This window comes from Dermacentor albipictus, chromosome 1, assembly GCF_038994185.2.
Source record: "Dermacentor albipictus isolate Rhodes 1998 colony chromosome 1, USDA_Dalb.pri_finalv2, whole genome shotgun sequence".
Lineage (NCBI taxonomy): Eukaryota > Metazoa > Arthropoda > Arachnida > Ixodida > Ixodidae > Dermacentor > Dermacentor albipictus.
Genome location: NC_091821.1, coordinates 339,397,559 through 339,420,391, shown reverse-complemented (window position 1 = coordinate 339,420,391; position 22,833 = coordinate 339,397,559). Strand labels below are relative to the sequence as shown.

Sequence of the window (22,833 nt, the reverse complement as noted above, 5' to 3'; positions counted from 1 at the left end):
AGCGGTTTCACGTCATTTTGGAACCAGAGCCGATCACACACTGAACACACACTTCCAAACGGATTGTCTGTAAACTGTCGCCGGAAAGCATTTGTTGCACCCTGACTGTTTGCGAGCCTTTGTTTGCGTTTGGCCTCGGCCTCGGCCGCGCGAACGGTAGAGTCTTCTCTGCGACGGCGATGAGCTTCTGCTTCAGCCTCGCTTACTGCTGGTTGCTCTCGACGGCGGCGATGAGCCTCCGCTTCGGCGGTGCGAAGGGCAGGGTCTTCTCGGCGGCGGCGATGAGCTTCTGCTTCAGCCTCGCTTACTGCTGGTTGCTCTCGACGGCGGCGATGAGCCTCCGCTTCGGCGGCGCGAACGGCAGGGTCTTCTCGGCGGCGGCGCTTAGCCTCTGCTTCGGCGACGCGTACTCCTGGATCATCTCGACGGCGGCGACGGTAAGCTTCTGCTTCGGCGGCACGCACCTCTGGATTCTGACGGCGACGGCGCTGGGCCTCTGCTCTGGCAGCTCGTTTAGCAGCAGCAGCAGCAGCAGCAGCAGCAGCAGCAGCAGCAGCAGCAGACGGAGGACTTCCATCGGTCGTCTCACTCATGGCTCAGAAAGAACTGGCAGATAATTTCGCAGTGGCGAACGGCAGCGGCAATTTCGGCTCGGGCGGTGCACATATACAGATCCGCCGCCACCGATCTGGCTCTCTGATTGCCACCGCACAGGGGTTGCAGTGGAGGAGGAGCGAAGAAAGGAATTAAGTTCGAGCCGGCGCTTTGACAACCGGAGACTCGCAGGAAGAGGGGGGAGGGGGGCGGCGTGTACACCCAGCGGCAAACGATGGGGGCAGAAGCGCGCGCAGCAAGCGGACAACACGATAAAGGGAGGAGGGAAGAGATAGCAGCGACTGACTGATGCCGCTGACGCCGATAGTGAGTCAACCCCAGCTGCGGAGTTGGTTTCAGGGACAACGCCGCCGATGCCGACACAAACAATATGATACCCTCGCTTCCGCAGCGCTAAGAACCAGGTCTAGCCGTGGGAAGGTGGTCACGTATTCGTCGACGTGCCGGGGCCTACGTGAAATAACCGGCGCGTCGGCAACTGAAGAGCACCCTATCCGCCACACAAGAACAGGGGGGGGGGACCCTTTCCTCCTCTTTCTGCATGGCGGCGACGGTGTTCTATGCAGTCACGTTATCTTGACTCTCTAGCGGCGTCAGCGGCATCCAGCGGTATCAGTCGGTCGCTGCTAGCGCTGGGGGGATGAAAGGGGGGCGGAGCTGGTTACGAGGCCGACGACAACGCCGACGACGACGCGAAACCCAGGAACGGACGCCAAAGAGCTGCGCTCTAAAAAATTCTTTAAAATTTATCCCGCGATGGGCGGAATTGAGCCCGCATCATACATATTCAGGCAATCTTGCCCGAATATGTAATCACGAAAGCGCCACACACGTACTTGGTGGCGGCGCCGCTAGGTGGCGTAACGTGTCCATAGGGAAGCGGAGAGAGAGCTGCGTGGCTGCATACAAGCCTCATGCACGACGCGTTTTGGCGTTCGCAATGCGATGTGTCGCTAAGTTGCTTCAGTGTCGCGTTAACGTCGACATTAATCCTGAAGTGGGTCTGCCGGATTTCCTTCCCCCTCTGTGATGGGTCAGAAGTTTTCCTCCCAATTTTACCTTGTTAACGCGGTGGTTTCGCCGCTAGCGAAAGCTCTGAAATAACGAGTTTGTGCTTGCACGTAGTGTTTTAGGTGCACTTTTTTGAGACACAGACCGCATTTGCTGTCTGTGACAGCAGCATGGATTCTAAAGTAAGATTACGCGTTTTCGTGCTATGCTCTTCCTATAAGGCACGGAAAGGGCAGGTCACATACTAAAACTTAAGACAGCACTGGTTTCCTCCCTTAGGTTACCGAAAAAGAAAATCTATGCCATTGAGTCCTTGATTTTAGTCTCAGGGCGAATAATGCTTTCACTGCAAGTTAGCGCAATGGCCTTAATTTATTCACACCCTCGCGCTGCTGTGAATGTCGTCTTCTCTTGCCGCTTGATTTTCGCAGAGCACTTAACATGCGCCGAAAGATACACTGAAGAGCCAAATTAGCGCACATGGGTATAGGAATATGTTTAAAACACAACGTCGCAACGAAACCACAAAACTCAGGTTTTTTTTTTTACTTAAATAGTTTCTTTTCTTTCTTTCCTTTTTTTACGTGGTGAATTCGTTCTAATCCGCTGAAAACATACTTACTGTCATGTGACTTTTATTCTTATTCTTCTTTCAGCATGCGATGGCGGGAACTTTAGAGTGAACTTCTATACATCGCTAAACTAAACTACTCTCTTCATTCCAAGTAAGGTACTTTAATTCCAACCTTTCTTTTTAATATTGCTGTACGTTTTATGTTGTCCGTGACAAGGAAAACACGCTATACGAAAGAATAGAAAACAGAAGCGTACTAACAGACTGCAACGATGTTTATTTCAGGACGCCATGACAACAATGCAATAACAATAGCCACTTGCCGGAATTCACGATGGGAAGTGGTTCTCGTAGGAATTCACGATGAAGAGGCTCAGGTGATGTGGACGAAAGGCACGTAACGAGAAAAGCCACTATAATACAGAGCGCGCGTAGACAGGTAAAAATAAGCGCGCGCTTCGTCATGTTTCTTTTCTTCTTCTTTTTTTTTTGTAGACGCAGTGTTCGATAAAGGTAAGCTGCTGTGCGGATTATATTTTGGTATTTATGCAGATTACAGACGTGCAAATTGACAACAAAAGCAAAGCAGTGCAGTCGTGTAGGACATGTCTATTCTTAGAACATAGCTCTTTCTCTACACTTTCATAACCGCAGCCCTGCGTTTAAATGGATATAACTCTTGCGGATGTGTGCACAAAACACGTGAGATACAAATTTGTCCCATGCGAGTAAATTATTAAATAACAAAATAGCACCATGGGAAATAAACAAAGAACACACACGTGCACGTAGTCGCATGGGCAGCTGCAGCTGCAAACATGGGCAAACATGGGCAGCTGCAAAAAAATAAACAAGTAATAGTAAACAATAAAAAAAATCCTTTCACATTCCTTCTTTATTTCATTTCTTTTCTATCCCAAGCATTCTGCATACTTATTCCGTAAACTGCAGCAAAGAAGAAAAGAAGAGTGTGAGTGCATTCGTTGGGAAGAATGATTTTCTTGAAAGAACAGCAACTCAGCAACTCACTGATAGCACTTGATAAACTTTGCATGTAATATGTAAAAAGAGATGCAGCTGTAGCTTTCTCAATTACAGAAAAGGAAAAAGAAATACAGTCATCTTGAAGCAGGAGAAACAATATCTACACAAACAATTCAGTGAACAAGTGGAGGAAAATACTCATTGGTAAAATGAACAACATGAGGGATGATATGTGTATGAAAATGCGAGCAACACACACGTTTTATTCTTCCCGATTTTTTTTCGATCTTCATTATGTAAGATGCAACAAAGCTACCAAAGATAGCAGTAGCGAGACAAACCACAAAGTGAGAAAACAAAAAACAAAACAGGAATCTTTGGCAAGCTGAGTGTTGGGAAACGCATATGTACTGCAAAACTTATTATTCGTAGGCAAAATATGCGCTTATGTTACCCTTCGCGTGCTCACACTCAGATATGATCAGATTTTTAAAGCTCTTCCATCACCTCGAACATATGGGTGAAACACTTAGCCCCTGGATTATTACATCAAGTTTACTTAATTAGGTGTTAAGACACAACCGTGTAAAAGCGCTCGTTAACGCAACATTTCTGTTTCTTCGCAGAAAAAAATGAAACAAAGGTAACGAACGAATACAAAAGCCACTTCACGATCAAATATGAAGGCAAGAGGTCCAGAATGTGGATGTCTGTCACTAGTGACTAAAATCTCCACACAATCTGGCTCTATCTCAATTGATATGACTTCGGGATCGCGGGGTTACAAAATGGGCGATGAAAGTTGCGTGCAGCACATTTGGGTGCAACAAACCACACATAGATCGGCGTGAACTCGCGTTTTCGAAGCACACAAGCGACACGGGAACTCCAAAATACAGTGGTCGCAAGATGAGTCCAGATGTCCAGCAGTGATTCCGCGATTCGTTGTTTCGTTGCCGGGCAGCAGCGTTCCAGGCTTGAACCGTACCTTTGTGATGAGATGTACACGGCTTCTTGGGGAGACCGCCTTGCCTTGCAGCATCGAATGCATGGCGGCCAAGATGGGGCACTGTAGTTGTGTGCAAGTTTTGTGTGTGTGTGTGTATGTGTGGCGATGATTGTCCCGGTAACCGTATATGTAATTTTCTTTTTTAATTTTCCTGTTCCGTCTTTCTTGCTCCGCGTTCAGTTCTTCATTTCGCACTGCTTGATGCCCCTCATTTGGATGACGTTTTCAACTGGGGAGGAGACGGAAAAGATGAACAGAAAAGACGGCAATGAGTTAATGAATGCAGTGATGGGTCAACGAGCCGTGTTAGTGAGCTCGATGCATACACTTGAGAACTATATATACCCGAAAACTAGGCACAGATATAAAACTTGTTGTGAGTTGAGTGGCAGTTAAGTTGCTGAGCACCAAGTCCTGATCGGCAGCGGACATTCGCCACCTGTCGCGGCTTTGCCCAAGAGAGAGAACTCAGCCACGAACCATACACATACAAACAGTCACATGCGTTGGCTCATATAGAATAGATGCCATGAGCGACTACTCCAATGCGTATGCGTGAGGAGGGCCTTCACGTTTTCATTTAAGCAAACTACCTCGCGCACTGCAAGATGTTCAAAAAAGACACAGTTGCAGGTGAGGGGTGTTTTACGCCTCGGCGGGTACAGCTGCGCTACGCAGGGCTCCACGCTTTCTTTTTTTCTATAGGCTATGTTTTGTTTAGTGCGCGTATTATAGCAAGTTGTTCGTGTAAGCAGACAAGAAAGAAAGAAAGAAACAAAGAAGAAAGAAAGGAAGGAAGAAATAAATAAATAAATAAAGAAAGAAAGAAAGAAAGAAAGAAAGAAAGAAAGAAAGAAAGAAAGAAAGAAAGAAAGAAAGAAAGAAAGAAAGAAAGAAAGAAAGAAAGAAAGAAAGAAAGAAAGAAAGAAAGAAAGAAAGAAAGAAAGAGAAAACGTGTCCACCTGCTTTCAGGGTCGGCTGCGTCTCCATCGTGGGACTGCTTTGTTAAGACGCACAAACATGTCGAATACCTCTTTGGCGCCTGGCGGTCTCGTAAGATCGCTAAATCGTCAGCTCTGCTTTTTTTTTTCTGAAGAGCTGAATCAGGAATCACATTTCGTAATGAGATGCTTTGCGGTCAATGTTTGTTGCGTGTGTTGACAAAGAAAAACGACAATACAACAAATAAAAGAAAATTCATTTTTTTTCTTATTCAGACCATTTTGTTCGAAAAGGAAGCAATTAATGGTGCAAGAGGTTGATTTCTTCGCCGCAGCCCCGTTCCCCTCCATTTTCTTAATCTTCAAAAAATTGCAAACCAGACAGATTGGTAACGATCAATCTTCAACAGCACCATTTAAACAGAGACAATAAAAAGAACACAAGGCATGTGCTGTCATGTATCCTTAAACATCCTAGCAATTTGTGCTCTTGTTTGGCTTCTGCCGTAACAAATAAGGCGCTGTCAAGCAGAAAAATGAAAGTTACTCGAAAATGTGGGAATCACTTTCTCTTTATTTGATCGAAGTGTGGTATGAACTGGCGGCGAAAACTGAATTGAAGCGCGGAACGTAGATAATGTTTATTTTTCTTCCGTTATCCTAGTCCGAGCTTTTTACATTGTCGAAACAGTTTCTGAAATGCAACGCAAAATGAATTTGAGAATGAAAAAAAAAACGAATTGAAAACGTCATGTTATCTAATGCAACTGTACTCAAATTGACTCAAATGAGACAACAATTTTCGAGGCACTTCACAAAATAAAAAGAAGGACAAAAAAGAAAAACAATACAATAGTTTTTCTAAAGAGAACTTGATGTAGGTTTTAGAACCGCCGCAGGATATCAATAGAATATCAACAAGTGTATGTATAAAGGCAAAATGGGTCCACATTTGTAAGCGAGTGAGCCACGTGCAAATAAGGCAGCCTTTCTGACTGCCAGTAGTCTCTGCAATAAAGAATCGGTTATTTCGAGCAGTCCAGTCGCTTGAAACTGTGTGCTTTGCCCAGAAATGCGTTTCTTCTTTTTTTTTTTCGTTTTTTCATAGGCTTTTCACATGGCAAGTTATGTGCACCAATACAATTTGAAAATATTATGCGAAGCAGACGAACATGCTCGCCAAATGCGTCGACGTGCTTTGCATGCGTGCGAGGTGGGTCTTCATGCGACGAACGAAACACGTGCGAGTTCACATGCAAATGAGTTATTCTCCGTGCATGCAAAACATGCTATCGTCCGCAAACGCTTCGGTGTCATTTCAAGTGGTGAGGTAGATATAAATGAACTCTCTTAATTCTTATGTCTTGTGATATTCTCGTGGAAAACTTTCTTATCTGAATGGAAACTATAAACTTCTACAGAATTCGCATTCTCGGATTACCGTAGTGCCTTACAATTGTGACGTCTGGTTTTTACTGCAGAAATCTCTTCGCTGCTGTAATGTTGTGGAGAAGTGCTAATTCATTTTCCCGTCACTCCGCCTTTTTCAATAGTTCATTGTTCACATTCGTTATACGGTGGAATGACGACAACAGATAAATAGTGTCGTTATAGGGATTTGTGCGTGGCCCAGAACACCGTAGAAAATGTGTAACCTTAAAGATACCGCCGACAAGATGATGATGGATCGATCAAGTGTGTTTCTCTTGGGCGCAATATCCTCGATGAGGCATATCGATGGCTTAAGAGCCGGTACTCGCTGTAGGCAGTCGGATCTGTGAAGCCATCACCGAAACTGTGAGGTGAAGTACGCAGCGCTATGTATATATGATAAGCGATAGCGTGTACCATGAAGCTAGGGCATGTATGAATGAATGAATGAATGAATGAATGAATGAATGAATGAATGAATGAATGAATGAATGAATGAATGAATGAATGAATGAATGATATTTAAGAAGGGTAGCTCCGTGGCCTTTGCGGGGTTGCGAAAAGATGGTCAGACAGAGGGGAAGCATGCGGACGTGCCTTCGCATTTAGTATCTGTGTTTGGAATCTGTTTTGTGTGTGTGTGTGTGTGTGTGTGTGTGTGTGTGTGTGTGTGTGTGTGTGTGTGTGTGTGTGTGTGTGTGTGTGTGTGTGTGTGTGTGCGCGTGTGTGTGTGCGTGTGCGTGTGCGTGTGCGTGTGCGTGCGTGTGCGTGTGCGTGTGCGCGCATTAGGCGAAGGACCTAAAAGAAACTCGTCTGATAGCGGCCTCTTATCGACGTGTGTGTGCGCTTGCTGGAATATCAACAAAAGCAGAAGCAGCAACGCGGTGAACTGGGCTAGTTGTCACGTTGTAAAAACGGATAAAAAACCAGCGGGAACACACGATATACCAAATGAAGAAGACGACAGGACTAACTTGTCTCTCGTGTGTTTCTTTTTATTCATTTTATGAAAGAAAAACACGCTGGCGGAAACATACAATAACAGGACGCAAAGGCCTCATGGAATAATAACAAATCATAGATGCCTGGTCCCAGGACTTGCGTAATCAGACTTTCGCACCAAAGTGCTACACACACGCAGCAGAGCAGAGTTGTCTAGACGCGTGAAGGCGCGTCAACACACGGTCATGTGGCTAACGCACGAGGCTTCGAAGGAGATACTAAATGACAACGCGACCTGAAGCTAAACAGATTGATCACTGTGTAGAGAGAGAGAGAGAGAGAGAGAGAGAGAAGAGGAAAGACAGGGAGGTTAACCAGACGCGCGTCCGGTTTGCTACCCTGGACTGGGGAAGGGGTTTATAGATAGATAGATAGATAGATAGATAGATAGATAGATAGATAGATAGATAGATAGATAGATAGATAGATAGATAGATAGAGAGAGAGAGAGAGAGAGAGAGAGAGAACACTTTCTCGCACTTTTCAAGGTTCCCGGCCAGTCTACACATGGTCACCAAGACCTGTCGACTTGAGGCAGTGCCGCAGCGCGTCGGTGGCTTTCTGTGCCACCGACGCGTACGGCCATGGTCTAAGAATCTCCATTTCCGAAAAAGGTCTGGAGTCCAGCCAGTTCAACGCTGTCCTGATAGCGTCACCCTCGACGTCGTACTGGGGACATAGAAATAGGATGTGTTCAATCGTGTCTATGGTTCCACAAGAGTCCTACGTGGGCGTATCTCCCATTTCAAGGCGGAAAAAGTAGGCCTTCGAAAATGCCACCCCGAGCCAGAGGCGGCACAATACTGTCGCCTCATAACGGGAAACTTTTGATGGCACCTGTAGCATTTTTGATGGATCTAGTCTATGAAGATTACACTTCGGGAGGTTGGGATAATACCAGTATTTGTGCGTCATAGCTTTGGCCACGACATGAAGGTTTCTTGAAGCGCCGGTTCTGGATAAGGGAATTGGAACTGGTCGGGCTTCCACATGGGCAGACCGGGCGGCTTCGTCGGCGAAGTCATTACCAGCAATGCCGGTATGTCCAGGTCGCCACTGGAATATAATTTCATGCCCTTTAGCGATAGCTTGACGGTGGTCTTCTCTTAATTTTTTCATATGTCAGCTACTCATGAGTCCTGTGATATAGGGCAAAATGCAAACTCTGAAGTGCTGCCTTAGAGTCGCAAAAGATGACGCGTTTCTGAGGAGTCTCTTGCAAGAGGTATTTGACGGCAGCACGCAAGGTTTCAAGTTCTGCCGCCGTTGATGTTGTCATGTGTGTCAGTTTGAATTTCATTGGGTCACTGTGCAAAATGGAAGTGTAAGGCCCACTTTCGGTCGTTGCCCCCAAATCATGGGGTCGATGAATTGACTCAGTGGTGAGAGAATTCACGGCACTTTCGCGATATCAGTTCTTGTTTTTTTTTTCTGCAGAGATACAGTCTCAATATATAGAAAACTTAGAGACAGTGATGATGGCTGCACTGATGAAGTGGAGATGCTGGCCTGGATAAAGCATTGTCTTGCTATACTCCACATATTGGATGGAAGGTGTTACGGCTGCCACCAGTTGGTACGGGCTCGATGTTTCGGTGGCCTTCAACAGTGTCTGCTTGGAGCTCGAACTAGATTGACCATCGGAGAGGGTTCGGAAGGGAAGACGAGATGATGTAAAAGCAAATAACAGAAGTTTAAAACATCGTTAAGGGTGAGCGATGCGCTCCAAGACAAAAAGTACAGTAACGATCGGCATGCGTGCTCCTGCACGCAAGGGCAGATATCTCTCTTGGCGTCTAGCTAGCCTTCTTATACTCTACACCATCCGGGCAACCTCATTCTCTCTTGCTCCCTTAGAGGGCCTTGTCATCACCCCGGTCAACCTACACAGGGGAATACGGAAAGAAACCAGTCCCTGGCAATTCACACAGAACCATACGGAGAAAAGCCACTCCCTGGCGTAGAAGGGTTGAGCGTAGTTCCCGTCGTGCCAGCGCGCGCAGAGGAATTCGGAGAGAAACCACTTATGTCGTAGAGGTGATGGACGGAGGAGAGAGGAGAGTAGGATTTGTACTGTCGCATAGTCCCGTCGCACACACCCGACGGACAAGTATTTTCACGTTGACGAGCGCGACGGTTAGGCACGTGTGTCTCATGCGCTTGGCATCCGTTCCACTCATCGCCGCATACAGTGAACCATAACAAAGGTCAAATGACACGGCCTTGAAGATGTCTACATGAAGTAAGCTGTTATTTATTGATGAAAAATAGTAAATTGGTGCGATCAGACGCTGCAGGAATGAATTTGAAGCGTCACGAGGAGCTGGAGCAGCGATTTCGAGATGTGTTATTTTGTGGCGTACCAAGTTTCCACCCTAGGTAGAAAAATGATGGACTTGCCAATGCAGCAGCGCAGCCTGTTGACTTAGTTAAACTTGATATTTACTTGAAGTGTATGTTTAAGCGAATTGGAGCAGCAAGCAATGAATATCTGAGCTCTGTTATTGATGAAATGAAGGTATGGGACAGGCAGGATTCAAAGACTAAAAGCAGTGCAAGGGGGAAAAAAAGGAAGAAAAAAAATCACAGAATCAAAGACAAGAAGGGATACTCCTACAAACACGTGCTCTCCGGAAAAGCCACCTCCGCATGTTTCCCTTCAGTCCAACAAAGCGAGCAGTGTGCAACGTCGTGAGGGGTGCGCCATGCTTGAGCGTGCTACGACTTCGCACTTACTTTCACATTCGAACCCCGTCTTCTCCGCAAGCATCTGAAAAGTACAGTAACAATCGCTGTCTTTTCTTGAGCCTGAAAACTCGTTGCGAGTGAAAGGTGAACGGCGGCCTTTGAAAGTTCTGTGTTTGCCCCAGAAAGACTGGCGAGCTGACATGCTATAACGACAAGGTGTGCCCCTCGCTTTAACGTAGTCTTCGCTTTAACGTATATTCCTGGGATCGAGGAATATGGATTAAGAAAGGGCATACTCGCGTTTTTATGGAACGAAAGATGGCCTTGTGAGTGAGCAATAGCAGCCATAGGAAGCAGTCTGCTTTTAATTAATGTACGACGAGTGGACCTCGAGCGCCGTGCTGACTTCGTGATAAACAATGACCCCTAGCCTTTTGGGTGCGGTATGGCACTTTGTTATATTTCCATAGTTTTTTGTAGATGAAATGCGATGTGTACGTTCTTGAAGCTGATACACAAGTTGATCATTCCCATCCCAAGTAGACCCAGGGCTACTCGTGATGACAGTTTGCAGCTAGAATTCATCCGCACTGGCAGGCGCAAAGCCATATTTTGTTGGATAATTATAAATTGAAAGTGACGTTCTACCGTTCGAGGTGTATTTATTAGCCCCGTACATGTTTAGCGCCATATGTCGTTTGAGTTCAACGTGGTAGCTAGGCGCTAAAACGTAAGCTGGATTTAAACAGTAGTCCCTTACGTAGCAGACACTATGTCTGCTTTTAGAAAATAGTGGGACTTCCTTATGCTTGTGTATTACAGTAACCCTCCGAAAATTACTATTAATTAACGAAAAATAATTCCTTAAGGATTCTACTTTACAGTAATGCTGTATACCGGATGTTTCAATGACGACCGTATTCGATCATGAAACAATCGGGGAATCATAAGTGCGAGTCGGCCTTGTTGGAACACATTCATCTTAAAACTTTTTGTGCGCAAACAGGGACGAAGAAGAGGAAGAAGCGCTCGTCCTTGTGTCGCTCCTCTTCTTCGTCCCTGTTTTTTTGCACACAAGAAGTTTTAAGATGAATCTGGAAATTATTACAAAATAACTTTTACTGGCTGTCTGTAACGCACATAGCTTTTAATTAGCTGTTCTTGATGATTTCGCTTATCTGTAACTTTAGCACACATTTTACTGTCACGAAATATAAATGCTCGAAGGATGTCAACCTATAATAGGGGTCCTGTAACTAGCAATAGTTTCCACATGTCCGTTTTCAGTACTCTATAGCGAGGAAAATCTTTGCCCTCAAGTATGTCACTTTGCCCTGAAGTACGCAAGGAAGGCTTAAACTTACGGTAGGTCGATACGGGAAATGTCAGCAGCATTTTAGCTGCACGTTTGCGGGACGCATATCCCGAAAACAGTTCCTAGTCTGAGCACTCCTACTTATTTTACCTGCCTCGACCAGTGACTGGCTTAAACGGCGCATGTAGCAACACGATACGCTATGGGGGTGCCTCTCTCGTCCGCTGCTGTGCAAATTGCTGCCCGTGACACGGCTACGTCCAAGCTGTGGGGGCGCGCCCTCGGACCGCTCAGCCCTCAGAACTGGCGTGGCTTTGGTGGAGAAATATTAGGCCTTGGCTCTTTCTGGTCTCGCCGTCTTTCTAAGGGGCCGCGTACGAGTCTGGTGAATCCACGTCCCAACGTGGATTCCCCGTTGACCAACGTGGAGCTCGTACCCACGACCCTTATGTTGCGAGGCTTATGCTCTACAGACTGAGATAGCGGGGAAAGCACCACGTTTAAGTGATTCATTTAAAAAAAAGGGATTACTAAAATTTGGGAAATATTTTAAAGAGATTATTAGTCATGATCGCCTTATTTCTGGTGTCAGTCACTGAAATACATTTTGACCAGCAAGGTTACTGTTTCGTCTGGGCATTTAATTACTTCAGAACCGCCATCGCTGAAACATTCGGTATAGCGAACCAATCCTGGGGCGTCCTATCTTTAGTTTTGCGCGAATTTGACAGTGCAGGCGGATGATGATAGTCGCCCTGACTTTTCTACGTGCACCTTGTTGCTAATGAACCCAACGCGGTTTCGCGATCTGTGGTTGCTATGGTTGCTCAGTAAGTGACCATTCTTACCTCTAAAAAATTGCCTCATTCTCATTCGCCAATTGGAATCGAGGTGCTGTAAAGTGTGCAGAAGGTATTTTTTATTGGTGCCGTCTACGAAGATGTGGAAGAAAACAACAACAACAACAACAACAAGGCACAGTGGAACGAGGAACGCATGTGCGCAATGTTAGTGCTGCAGTTGAGAGAGCATGCGATTATAAGCCTTAGTGCTGAGAACATTCCCCAGGCGAGTTCACGTGTTAGATGTTAGTAAATATAGCCGCGGTTACTGCGAGCACAGCCTATAAAACGTTCGACGCGTCGGGCTGCTGTCCCAAGCTTTCATTTGGTAAACCAATCTGGAAATCCGCCGTGAGCGAAGTCGTGCACGTCTAATTGTTTGTAAGAAACACTGCTACAAGAGTTTCGTATAATTCATTTTAGCATTTATTCTTCGGCCAACCCCCATCAGACACGACTATTTCGTGATCACACGGTTATTGTGGTTCTATTGCCATATTGCCTCACGTATAGGCGCAGATAGCCGTAAGATCGACGTATCTGTGAAATGGTGCATATTCTGTTCGGTGAGCCTTCTCTTTTTCTATCTTTTTCTATCTATCTTTTTCTATCTATTTTTTTATTGCCTCTTTTCCCTTTCTCAGCGTAGAGCAGCCATCCTGGCGCTTTTCTTGGCTACCCACCCTGCCTTCCTCGAATCATATCTTCTCGAAGACACCGTTTAGGACACTATTTATGACAGCATTTACGAGAATATCTGTACTTAACAGAAAAGTGCCGCTTAGAACTCTTTCATCAGTATGAATCACTGATGAACCACATGTAGTGCCATAGGCTCTGAGAAAATGTCACCGATAGTTCAGCCTCAGTTCTTATTGTACGTAATGTGTCTCAGTGTGAAACGTCATATTAACTGCTCTTGACACGGCGTTTCCTCATGAACTTTTCAGGGAAGCAAAATTGATCTCTTGATAAGGGAATTGATAAAGGACCTCTGATTTTGATAATGAACTCTCTCTGTGCATTTTTAACACACTTCTTTACGCAAGTAAATTTCAGAAACGGAATGTATTATGCTCTAGGTTAAAAGTTGGACTAAATGTGACGTTTGTTTCGCGAAAGGCTATAGTGGATTAGAATGAGTCACATGATCAATTGTATTGGAAGGACCAATGGCATCTGTGTAGGGTATTGGTTCCGTTTTTCTTCTTTCTTTGGCGTTGTTCTGTGCCCTTCAGAATTTTACCAAGCAAACGGCGTATTCCAGTGTTTGTGAATCTCACTTCTATCCTGTTCCCTGTTCAGATTCGCAGTTAAACGCGTTCTCTTAGTCATAGCAACCAGCTAAACTACACCGTCTTTCAGCATTAGTGCTCTAAGATGGTATGATTTGCTGTTAATACATGGAAAATTCCAGCGTCGCAAGGACTTTGACTTGACATTTTTATCCTTGATTCTACGCTAGGGTTACCATGCGAATCAATTTTGTACCTTTACATAGCCTATCGGCTTACCAAAGAGTCACTGTCGCTAGTAGATATCGATTCTTCATAACTTTAGAAAAGTCAGTTGGACGTAGCGCTCCTTGTAGCTATTAACTTTTTCGCGAGGAGTAAGACCCCAGGACATGAACGCGCAAAATGTCCCCGGAACGTTTTGTAAGATGGCTAAAGGACATTGGGTACGAAATGCGCAAGGTTGTTTCCATAACTTTGAGATCAAGGAACCGCTTCAGCATAGTTTAGGTCTACTAGCGTAAACGTATACCAAAAAACTAAAGAACGACGCATTCGGGAATAGCGGTGCTGATGGTGACTTCTTGTGACACTCTGACTACCCATAATAACTGAAAATTTTCTCGTGCCCCACAACTGTTCCTTTCGAAAAACATTGGGCAAAAAAAGTATCTTATTGATAAGTGGAACTCCTGCTCCAGCAGAGATAATTGGAGCACAGCCCTGGTTGAATGAAACGGTAAAGACTTATTAAATAAGTTGGTGGCACACTGATTTGTTATAAGGGAAGAAATCGCATAGAAGAGAAAGGTAAAGTTATATCGTGCGGAGGATGCCTCCTCCATGGACAAAATCCCAAGCCGACTGCAGGGATGGAGTGAAATCTGCATGTGGCAAGCTGTGTATGCATCTGTTCCTACTAACCCCTATCCGCTGTGCGAAAGTCTGTCATTTGGGGAGCATGCACCGTCACAACGAGGGAGTTGGTGCTGCACGGCCTAAATATTGTGCACGCTTTGGTTAAACACAGCGCTGCAGGGTGCCACCATTGGCGCTGCTCCTATGGCGTCTTCGCTCTCCAGTATTTTGGTACACGTCTGTCCTACGCTGACTCTCTATATTATACGCGTGTTTGGTGGCGTTGATGATTTCACGTGCTGCAGTTTGTACCGCCGGCGAACGGACACAGCGGTATAGCACGTGCTGAGTCTTGGGACAGAAACTCGACTCGTGACTTTAACCGCCTCCCTGTAAACAGCGGATAGGGAAACTGTACGCACCGTCCTTGGCAGATACCGCGTTACCGCTGTCCATGTCGTAGCTCGATCCGGGCCAGTGAAGCTCCACAGTCAGCAAGTACAACCAGGCGCCCACGATGGCGCCGATATGCGGGCCCACGATGGGCACCCAGAACCAGTTGTAGTCCCGGTAGCTGCGCGCCAAAGCGTAAAATAGAGCTTGCTTCATCTCATGTACAAAGAGCTGCCACAAGCTATGCCTGATATTCGTACTGGCTCTATCCTCTTGAAGTATGTCTTACACGGGTAGTCTTTATACGCAAAAAGTGGGGTAAAATAAAGAAAAAAGCTGAAAAGTGAGGCTAGTTCAAGGAAAATTGGTGATTTATGTATTCGTGTACAAAGCTGTGTGATTCGCGAGTGGACTCAAATTATGTGGCATACGTGTAAAGAGGTCCAGTGTAGACCAACGGAGATCAATCACCACAATGACAGTGTGCGTATACATGCCACAAAGTACTACAGCACTTTGTGGTAAACTGATGCCGGAGAGCAAAATGAAGACTTGGACGTAGGTAGCCGTTCTGAGGCCTTCGTGTATCCGCAGTCCAGCTCTCAAGGAGCCGAGCGATCACAAGTGCAGCTGTTGGTGGCTAGCGTCACAGTTGTAGTGGATCCATATCGACCCAACCAAATGCGCTGGCTGTGCTGGCATTGCGGGCTGAAATAATCGTCTGGGAAAGCACACAAAGGCTCTTCAAACTGTTTAAGAAATCTCAGCGCCACTTTCTAATCAGGAGAGGAACATTATAAACGTAGGTCATATTTCAGAACGACGTTACTCGTCCTCCATTAAAAAAAAATAAAAAAACTGTTTCCATGTGTTTTACCTAACATAAGCGGTATTGCACCCTGAATCATGTCCCTGAGTGGTTAGCGCCAGAACTCAAAAGCCCCGTTGTAATAGACTCGAGGAAAGCCAGTGTGCCGGGTATTGGGGGCACGTTAAAGATCCCCTGGTGGTCAAAATTATACCGGAGCCTCCCACTACGGCGTGTCTTATAATCAAATCGTTGTTTTGGCACGCAAACCCCCGGAATTAAATTCACTCGAGCAAGTCATCGCTGTCTCCCAAGTATAGTAGAATATAGTAGTAGAGGGACCTTGTGCACAACATCATCATACAAAACACACATTGAGTACAGACGAGCCGAACATGCGCAATGGATCTGAGGCAGTTACCAAGCGAGTTACACATGTAAACTTGTGCAGAATCTCCCAGACCACTGTTTTTGACCCCCCCTCCCGATTTCTCTTGTTTTTATCTTTCCCCTCACCTTCCGACCCTTCTGCAAAGGGGCAAATGGAGCAAGGACGAGAGGTAGAGTGACCAGTTCAACGCGTTCAAGAAGGCGATGAAAGGGCCTAATTAATGGCTGTTGTGTTATGTCCGAAAAGATGGGGGCAAAAGAACACGAACAACGAACGGTGCGTCAGCTTTCAGCTCGTTTGTTAGTGTAAGGTCAAGTATATATGTACATATAGATTAAGAATCTGATTGAAATACAAGTGTACAATCTAAACACAACCAAAAACGACTTTTTTAACACTTGTATTTTATTCTGAGTATTACCCGGTATATCTACGTGATATGACAATAATAAACTGTCGTAACTTCGCGCACCATTTTTCTGTCCATGTTTTCTGTCCCCGTCTTTCCGTCTTTTTGATTTGGTACATAGCGCAAGAAGAAAGTATTGACCCAGGAGCTTTGGCCAGCATTATGACCATTGCTGCTCGTCTTCATCAAACGCATGAAAGGATCCCGCCAACCCGACCCATCATCATATCTAGATCAAAACGGACACTTCCTTTAGTAGGAACCACTCCAACAAACCGTCACTAAAAAATAAAAAAATTGCTGACGGCTACCCATGCAAAAGTCATCATTGCCGTCCAAAACAGCGGTAATTGACCCAATGATCGACGGCAAAGATAACGACAATGGTGGTCCCATGTCCTGCTTAACTCTCGCAGGCGTCGTTACTTTGTACTGTAATTTACAAACTATGTCTAACGACGTCAACAATAACATGACGATAATGACAGCGTGACGATTATATTACCACGAGTACATATGTATCTTTTCTAGTGACCGCCTTTCTCCGGCTAACAAATTTTAAAGGTTATCGCTCAGCGAATAACGCGCCTTCCCTGTATCGGAAGTTTCTCGAAGGTCATCGATGCTTCTAAGAGTCCTATCTGTTGCCTATGTTTTCGCCGAACCTTGTGTAATGCTGCGCGAAACTGGTGCACATACATACTACTGAGCCGCTATAACGCAAAACTATTCCAATCTGGTTTTATTCCAAACCGGCCATTAGCCCTCCGTGACAGGTCAAAATGCTTCGGGCTCGGCTCATGTGGGAGTGGCGCCCGCCCATACGTGCTGGACTCTTAACCAATCTGACCTATCACTAATGGCTGATTGGAATTGGAATAGTTTTACTTTAATGGTGTATATTCTAGAGCTTATGCAAGCACCGGCCATCACGCTCGAAGGTCCATATAAATGAACCTTCGAGCTCGAAGGTTCATATATATGGACCTTCGAGCTCAATCGTTCGTATATAATGGCACGACGATGACACTAAGGCAGCTCCGAAAAAGACACGAAAGCACGCACATCGCTGTCTCAAGACCGAGTTACGGGTGGGGAGAAGGATCAAATCGGCCTACTTATTCTGTCTGCAAGAACGCGAAGCAGGTCGCTGCTGACGTGCTCGCTGAAACAGATCGCCGCTGACACGCGGGTGTTTACTCGCGTCGTGTGCGCAGGCGCGATGCTAGTTTCGGCCCAACGGAGAGCCGCCATGAGCGCGGGTGCTGCGTACCTGAAGACCTCAACGCCCCATCCGGCCATGGCAGTGAACACCCTGGGTGCCAGGTCCCGCGCCGGGTTCAGGGGCGCTCCACAGTTGTAGCCAAAGCAGAGGATGAGCGCGCCCAGGGCGAGGCCGATGAAGAGCGGCTGGATGCCCTGCGGCACGGACATGTTGCGCGAATCCGTGATGGCCAGGATGGCGAGTACCAGCAGCGCGGTACCCACGATCTGTGCGGAAGGAGACGAGAATGAAAGAGGAAAATTAAAGAATGGTGCAGCTAACAATTTCTTATTGCCACTAATACATACTAATTATGGAAAACAATCTGGATAGTTCGCAGCATTATCCACTTGGAACAGCCTCCCACTAGATGTCAAGCGCTCTTCGTCTTTAGGTTTCTTCAAGAAAACATTATTCACTTTTCTACTCGATAGCCAGAATAATCCACATATCTAAGCTATTCCGTTCGCTCCTGCTCATTTCCTTTCCGTTTTTCCTTTTTCTTTAGTTTTTTTTCTCACTTATAGCCTTTATAAGTATTTTGGTTTGTTCTGTTGAGAATGCCTGTTTTAATTCTACGACTAGCTATTGACATCACATTACTTTACAGTTTGTACTACATTTCTTTGTATAATCTTCCTCATAGTGACTACTGTATTGCTGTTTTATGCATTGTATTTCCTCTATAATGTACATATTTTCTGACAGGAGGTCCCCTTTCAGCCACATGCTCTGGGACCTCCTTCAGTATACTTGTGTAAACATGCGTGTCTCCTCCTTATTAAGGAAATAAACTAAACTGAAACTAAACTGAAAGTGGATGTAAGTCGGACGAAAGCTATTGATGAAGTCGCATTGTCCTGGCTTTGCACAATCTGTGCGCTCAGAGCACATTTAAATGTTGCCAGTAACGCAGACAGAGCAGATTCGCCCATTGTAAGTAATGGGGAAACTGTAGTAATTACTATAGTGATACTATGGTGGTTAATACACACGACTTGCCTTCTCCTTGCGCACGAGTGAATCGGGAGCGCTTACTGGGGCCGATAGCAAAGAAATATATGCCCGAACGTAAATGAGTACACCTATAAAAAAACTTTCTGAGTTCAGTTTTCACGTCCTCCCGGCCTACATTTGGATTTAAAATTGAATTTATCCTTAGGCGCAGTGTTTTTATGTGCCTTCTCTGCATGTATCTTCCTGTGCATTAGAAAACGGTTCCAGTTGCTATCCAACCATGCATCATCTTGCCACTTTACTGTCACCGCCCGTTATTGCATGATGTACAGTGCTGTAATCGCGCAATGATTAGCTCAGAAAAATTCTTATTTATGGGAGTGCTTCCATTAGAAATAGGAAATGTCATGTTAGGTGCATAGCTACGCATAACCGCTAGCATATTTGGGCTTCGTGCACAGTCAAATCAAAGCTTCGACGGCACATCGAAATGGAAGTGCGCTCCATGTAGCTGCTTCCCAGTAGTTGTAATCGTGTCATTGTTGTTGTTATTGTTGTCGTCTTCGTTTATGTTCAACCCTACCGTTATCTAAGATTCACGTACAGCATATCCTCTTCGGCATCTCCATACATTATGCTGCTGCAATGCGTCGTGTGCTTCACTCTTTAGAACCTCATCAGACCCATTGCCCGTCCCGTGGACGACGGCTTTCGTTTTTTTCAAAACTAAACCGGAAATAATATGAAAAAATATCGTGTAACATAAAGGCAGATGCAGGCGGCACTATACTTCGAGCGTTTAATCATTTCGTTGCCGTCAGTTTTAGAGAAAAGTGCTACTTTTGAAAACAAGGTCCGCTTCGCAGATTTCCACGGGTTTGGCGTATGTGGGCATCTTGCAACCACTTGCACCACAGAAAAAAAGACAGCCCTTTCGTGCCTCCAGAGCCTCGCATTGAATCGCGAACGGTATCAAAATGTAGGTCTCAACGAGGCAAAAGATGAGGATTAGTCGCAGCGTAGGTAAAATAAATGGTATGGACGTAATTATCGCGCCAATATTGTCTAAAGTTAATCAAATTGCACTATACCCCTGTAAAGGATGAACCACCCCAGATAGGTAGGTGCACGTGTAAGTTTCCATGCGGCACGCTTCTAGTGTATGGAGCGAGTTCGCTTGGACTAAAGGGCTTACGGTAGGCAATGGTATGTGAAAGGTGGCTCACCAATGGCCCACAAGAAACGAAAATTAGTCGCAGAGAAAGTAAAATTAACGGTATAGGTGTAACTAGCGCCAGTATAGTGGAAGATTAGCCACATTGTTCCATAGACTTCTCGAGATCAGCCCAGCTGGCCTCTTGGTTAAAAAAAAAGAAGGATCAACCAAGTTTTGATAAAGAAAACAAGGTCGACGTAAATGCGCGTGCCGAGCGCAATGAATAAAATACAAAATGAGTGAATAACGTATATAAAAAAAGAGACAGACAGAGACAGAATAAAGGTGTAATCAACATTTAATAATGGAAGCATTTTAACCATAGTGTACGTCGACCTTGTCTTTTTCATTGTCGACAATTGGTTGAATTTTTTTTTAAACATTCCACTACATCGTCACTGATGACGAAAAATGAATCTGCAATAGCTTTCAAATGTCATTAAATTTCGCCGCCTTTATGTGAACAAACTGGACAGATCTCTTTGCCCACATAGACGGAGGTGCTGACGTGACCATGCACCCGTGCCATCCGATCAAACAGGTCATCTTTCAGAATCGTAGGAGACCAGTCGGCAACAAAAAGAACTGACCTTCATGTTTGGTCACCAAGATTTTGTTGGGTCTAAGAAGAATATGCTGTAGCCAGTATGTACAAGGTGTGGGCGCTATGCTGTCGGCATCCGAATATTCAGGACGGAGGTTCGATTTCCGGTACGATTACTAGAGCAGAATTTTCCCTGCTTCCTGACGGCTGCTAACAGACGGGGTGGAGTGAAGCCATCTAGTTTTGGCTTTTACGTAGAGGTTCTCTGAAACATGGTTAGAGCTTCAAAACCCTGTGGCGAACTGATGCTAATCAGAAGCCTGTTTCGTGCGACCTATGTGCACTGAATGCTTCAGCAAAATCATTCAGGCTATCGGCGTTTTTCCTCTTCTCTATTTTTAATGCACATCAATATTGAGCACACAGTATCGCAGGGGTCGTTTCTTACCTGGTCGACCAGGCCGTTACCAGTGCTGACGAATTCCTGAGGATAGGAGGCGAAGATTCCCGCCGTGGCGTTTTCACCCGTCACCGCCCGCACTCCGCCGTCGTAGTGGTCCAGTGCGCCTGCGAATGGTGCGCGTTGTGTCCGTGAATGAACACCGTGCTTCGTTCGCCGTGCACGTCTGGCTCAGTCCACATCGCGCATGCGAGCACAGTGTAATTTATCGAACCCTGCATCCCGTCTTCTTGAAAGACTTACTCCCCAAGACCATTGAACGTTTCACCTTAATAATTTACTTCAAACCATCAATAATGGGCTGGGCGAAATTTTTGTGCAAAACCACAATCCTGAGCCAAAAGCGCCAGTCTGCGGCCTAGGTTACGATAAAGTGCCTTGTCTTGCTTCCAATGAGTAACATGAACTGTGCCGCCGAGTTAACATAGTATACCAGCCTGCTTACAGCAAATCGTTTAGCACGAAAGAGAACACTATTGTGTGCTGACTACAGCAACAGTATCGCTGGCTACTACTGTGGCCCACCAGTTCACGGTCATCCTTACCAACTACGAAAAGAATGTTCTGGGAAGTCATCAGCTTTATAAATTTGGCACCAACATATGATTAAGAAGAAGAAGAAGACCCCTTTCTGAGTTGCTGTCCGTGGTTCAGTGGGCAAAGACATTCGTTCACCGCTGCCTTCAAACGTTCTGAAGACTCGATCAGCTGTCAGAACACAAAATATTACAACAGGGTCCTCAGCAATATACAAAGCGATCGCCATATACAGCAATCGCCATATATAAGACAGTGCAACGAATGGTCCTCTTTCTTCAAACGATGGGTCTTGCAAACGTTTGTACTATTTATGCGTGTTCCTTTTTTTTTCTCCCTTTTTCTTATAGCTCGTGTGCTTCGTTCCTCGTACTGCGGTTCCCAGGAGGATAGATACTTGAAATGGTAAACATTATAGGGCTATCAAGGAAGGCCACAGCCTGTAGCCAAGGCGTCTAGTCTTCGTCAGTGTATCAACTGAAGACAATTCCCCTTTTGCCGAAATGTTGGCAATATATGCTGAGGCCCTGTTGACAAGTTAGAGCGGAGTTTATATATCATATATTCTAAAGGCACAATTGCGAAGCAGTGCGTTGTCTGTGAAAATCTCGTAAGCACTAGAAGTCTTGGAGGGCTTTTGTCAGTTTATTTCTACCCTACTCTACTTGTTGCCATTTTGAATCCATTAGATATAAAGTAGTCAATCAGCTTCGTATAGGGCCAGAAAGAGTAGCCAATTAAACAGTAAACATAAAGTTGGACAATGTTAGGGCATTTCTTTCATCGTAAGAATCTGTTAAACTGAACCAGCGACAAATGAGAAGGAACGGTGACACTGTACTGGTCTTCCTTACATACTTTACAAAGCGTTGTGAAACTTAGGTACGAAGTCAAAGAACTGCCTTTACTTTACTGTTTTAATATTCGAACATGCTGCCATGCTGTACATTAGGGTGTCTAAATGAAAGAGTAAAGGCTCTCGTCATCCGATTCGCATTGATTTTATCGCCTGTTAGCGCATGCACGTACGCTAACGTGTGCTGTTCACGCAGGGGAGGCCCACACACGAGCTTCGTCCTAGCGCCTTTATGTTTAAGTTCACTTGAATTGGTGACTACAGACTTGATACGAAACCTGATAGTGGCTTCTTGGATGACATTTGTGAATATTTATCATCAGAGTGCTAACGTGTGCTGTTCACGCAGGGGAGGCCCACACACCAGCTTCGTCCTAGCGCCTTTATTTGTAAGTTCACTTGAATTGGTGACTCCCTCTTGCGTCCCCCTTGCTATGTCATCATCATCCATCATCCTACCTTTATGTCCCCTTTCCCCCTCCCCCTGTGCAGA

The 22,833-nt window shown here is 45.5% G+C and overlaps 1 protein-coding gene across 8 annotated transcripts in view; it reads right to left on the bottom strand.

Annotated features, from left to right (window-relative positions):
• Nucleotides 1-2,457: 2,457 nt before the first annotated feature.
• The window catches only part of LOC135903408 (aquaporin-7-like), a 137,699-nt gene continuing 117,323 nt past the window's right edge, over nt 2,458-22,833 (bottom strand). For 2 of the 8 annotated variants that reach the window (XM_070531733.1, XM_065433815.2), the window contains exons 4-9: nt 20,936-21,054; nt 17,780-17,997; nt 14,928-15,079; nt 12,419-12,464; nt 10,304-10,337; nt 2,458-4,422 (exon numbers count right to left, since the gene is read on the bottom strand). In XM_070531733.1, coding sequence (XP_070387834.1) covers nt 12,421-12,464; nt 14,928-15,079; nt 17,780-17,997; nt 20,936-21,054 — 533 coding nt within the window. In that variant the 3' untranslated portion in view covers nt 2,458-4,422; nt 10,304-10,337; nt 12,419-12,420. Of the gene's footprint in view, nt 4,423-5,688; nt 5,829-10,303; nt 10,338-12,418; nt 12,465-14,927; nt 15,080-17,779; nt 17,998-20,935; nt 21,055-22,833 lie in introns of those variants that run through there. The other 6 variants (XM_065433934.1, XM_065433765.2, XM_065433878.2 and 3 more) reach the window with 5 other exon arrangements.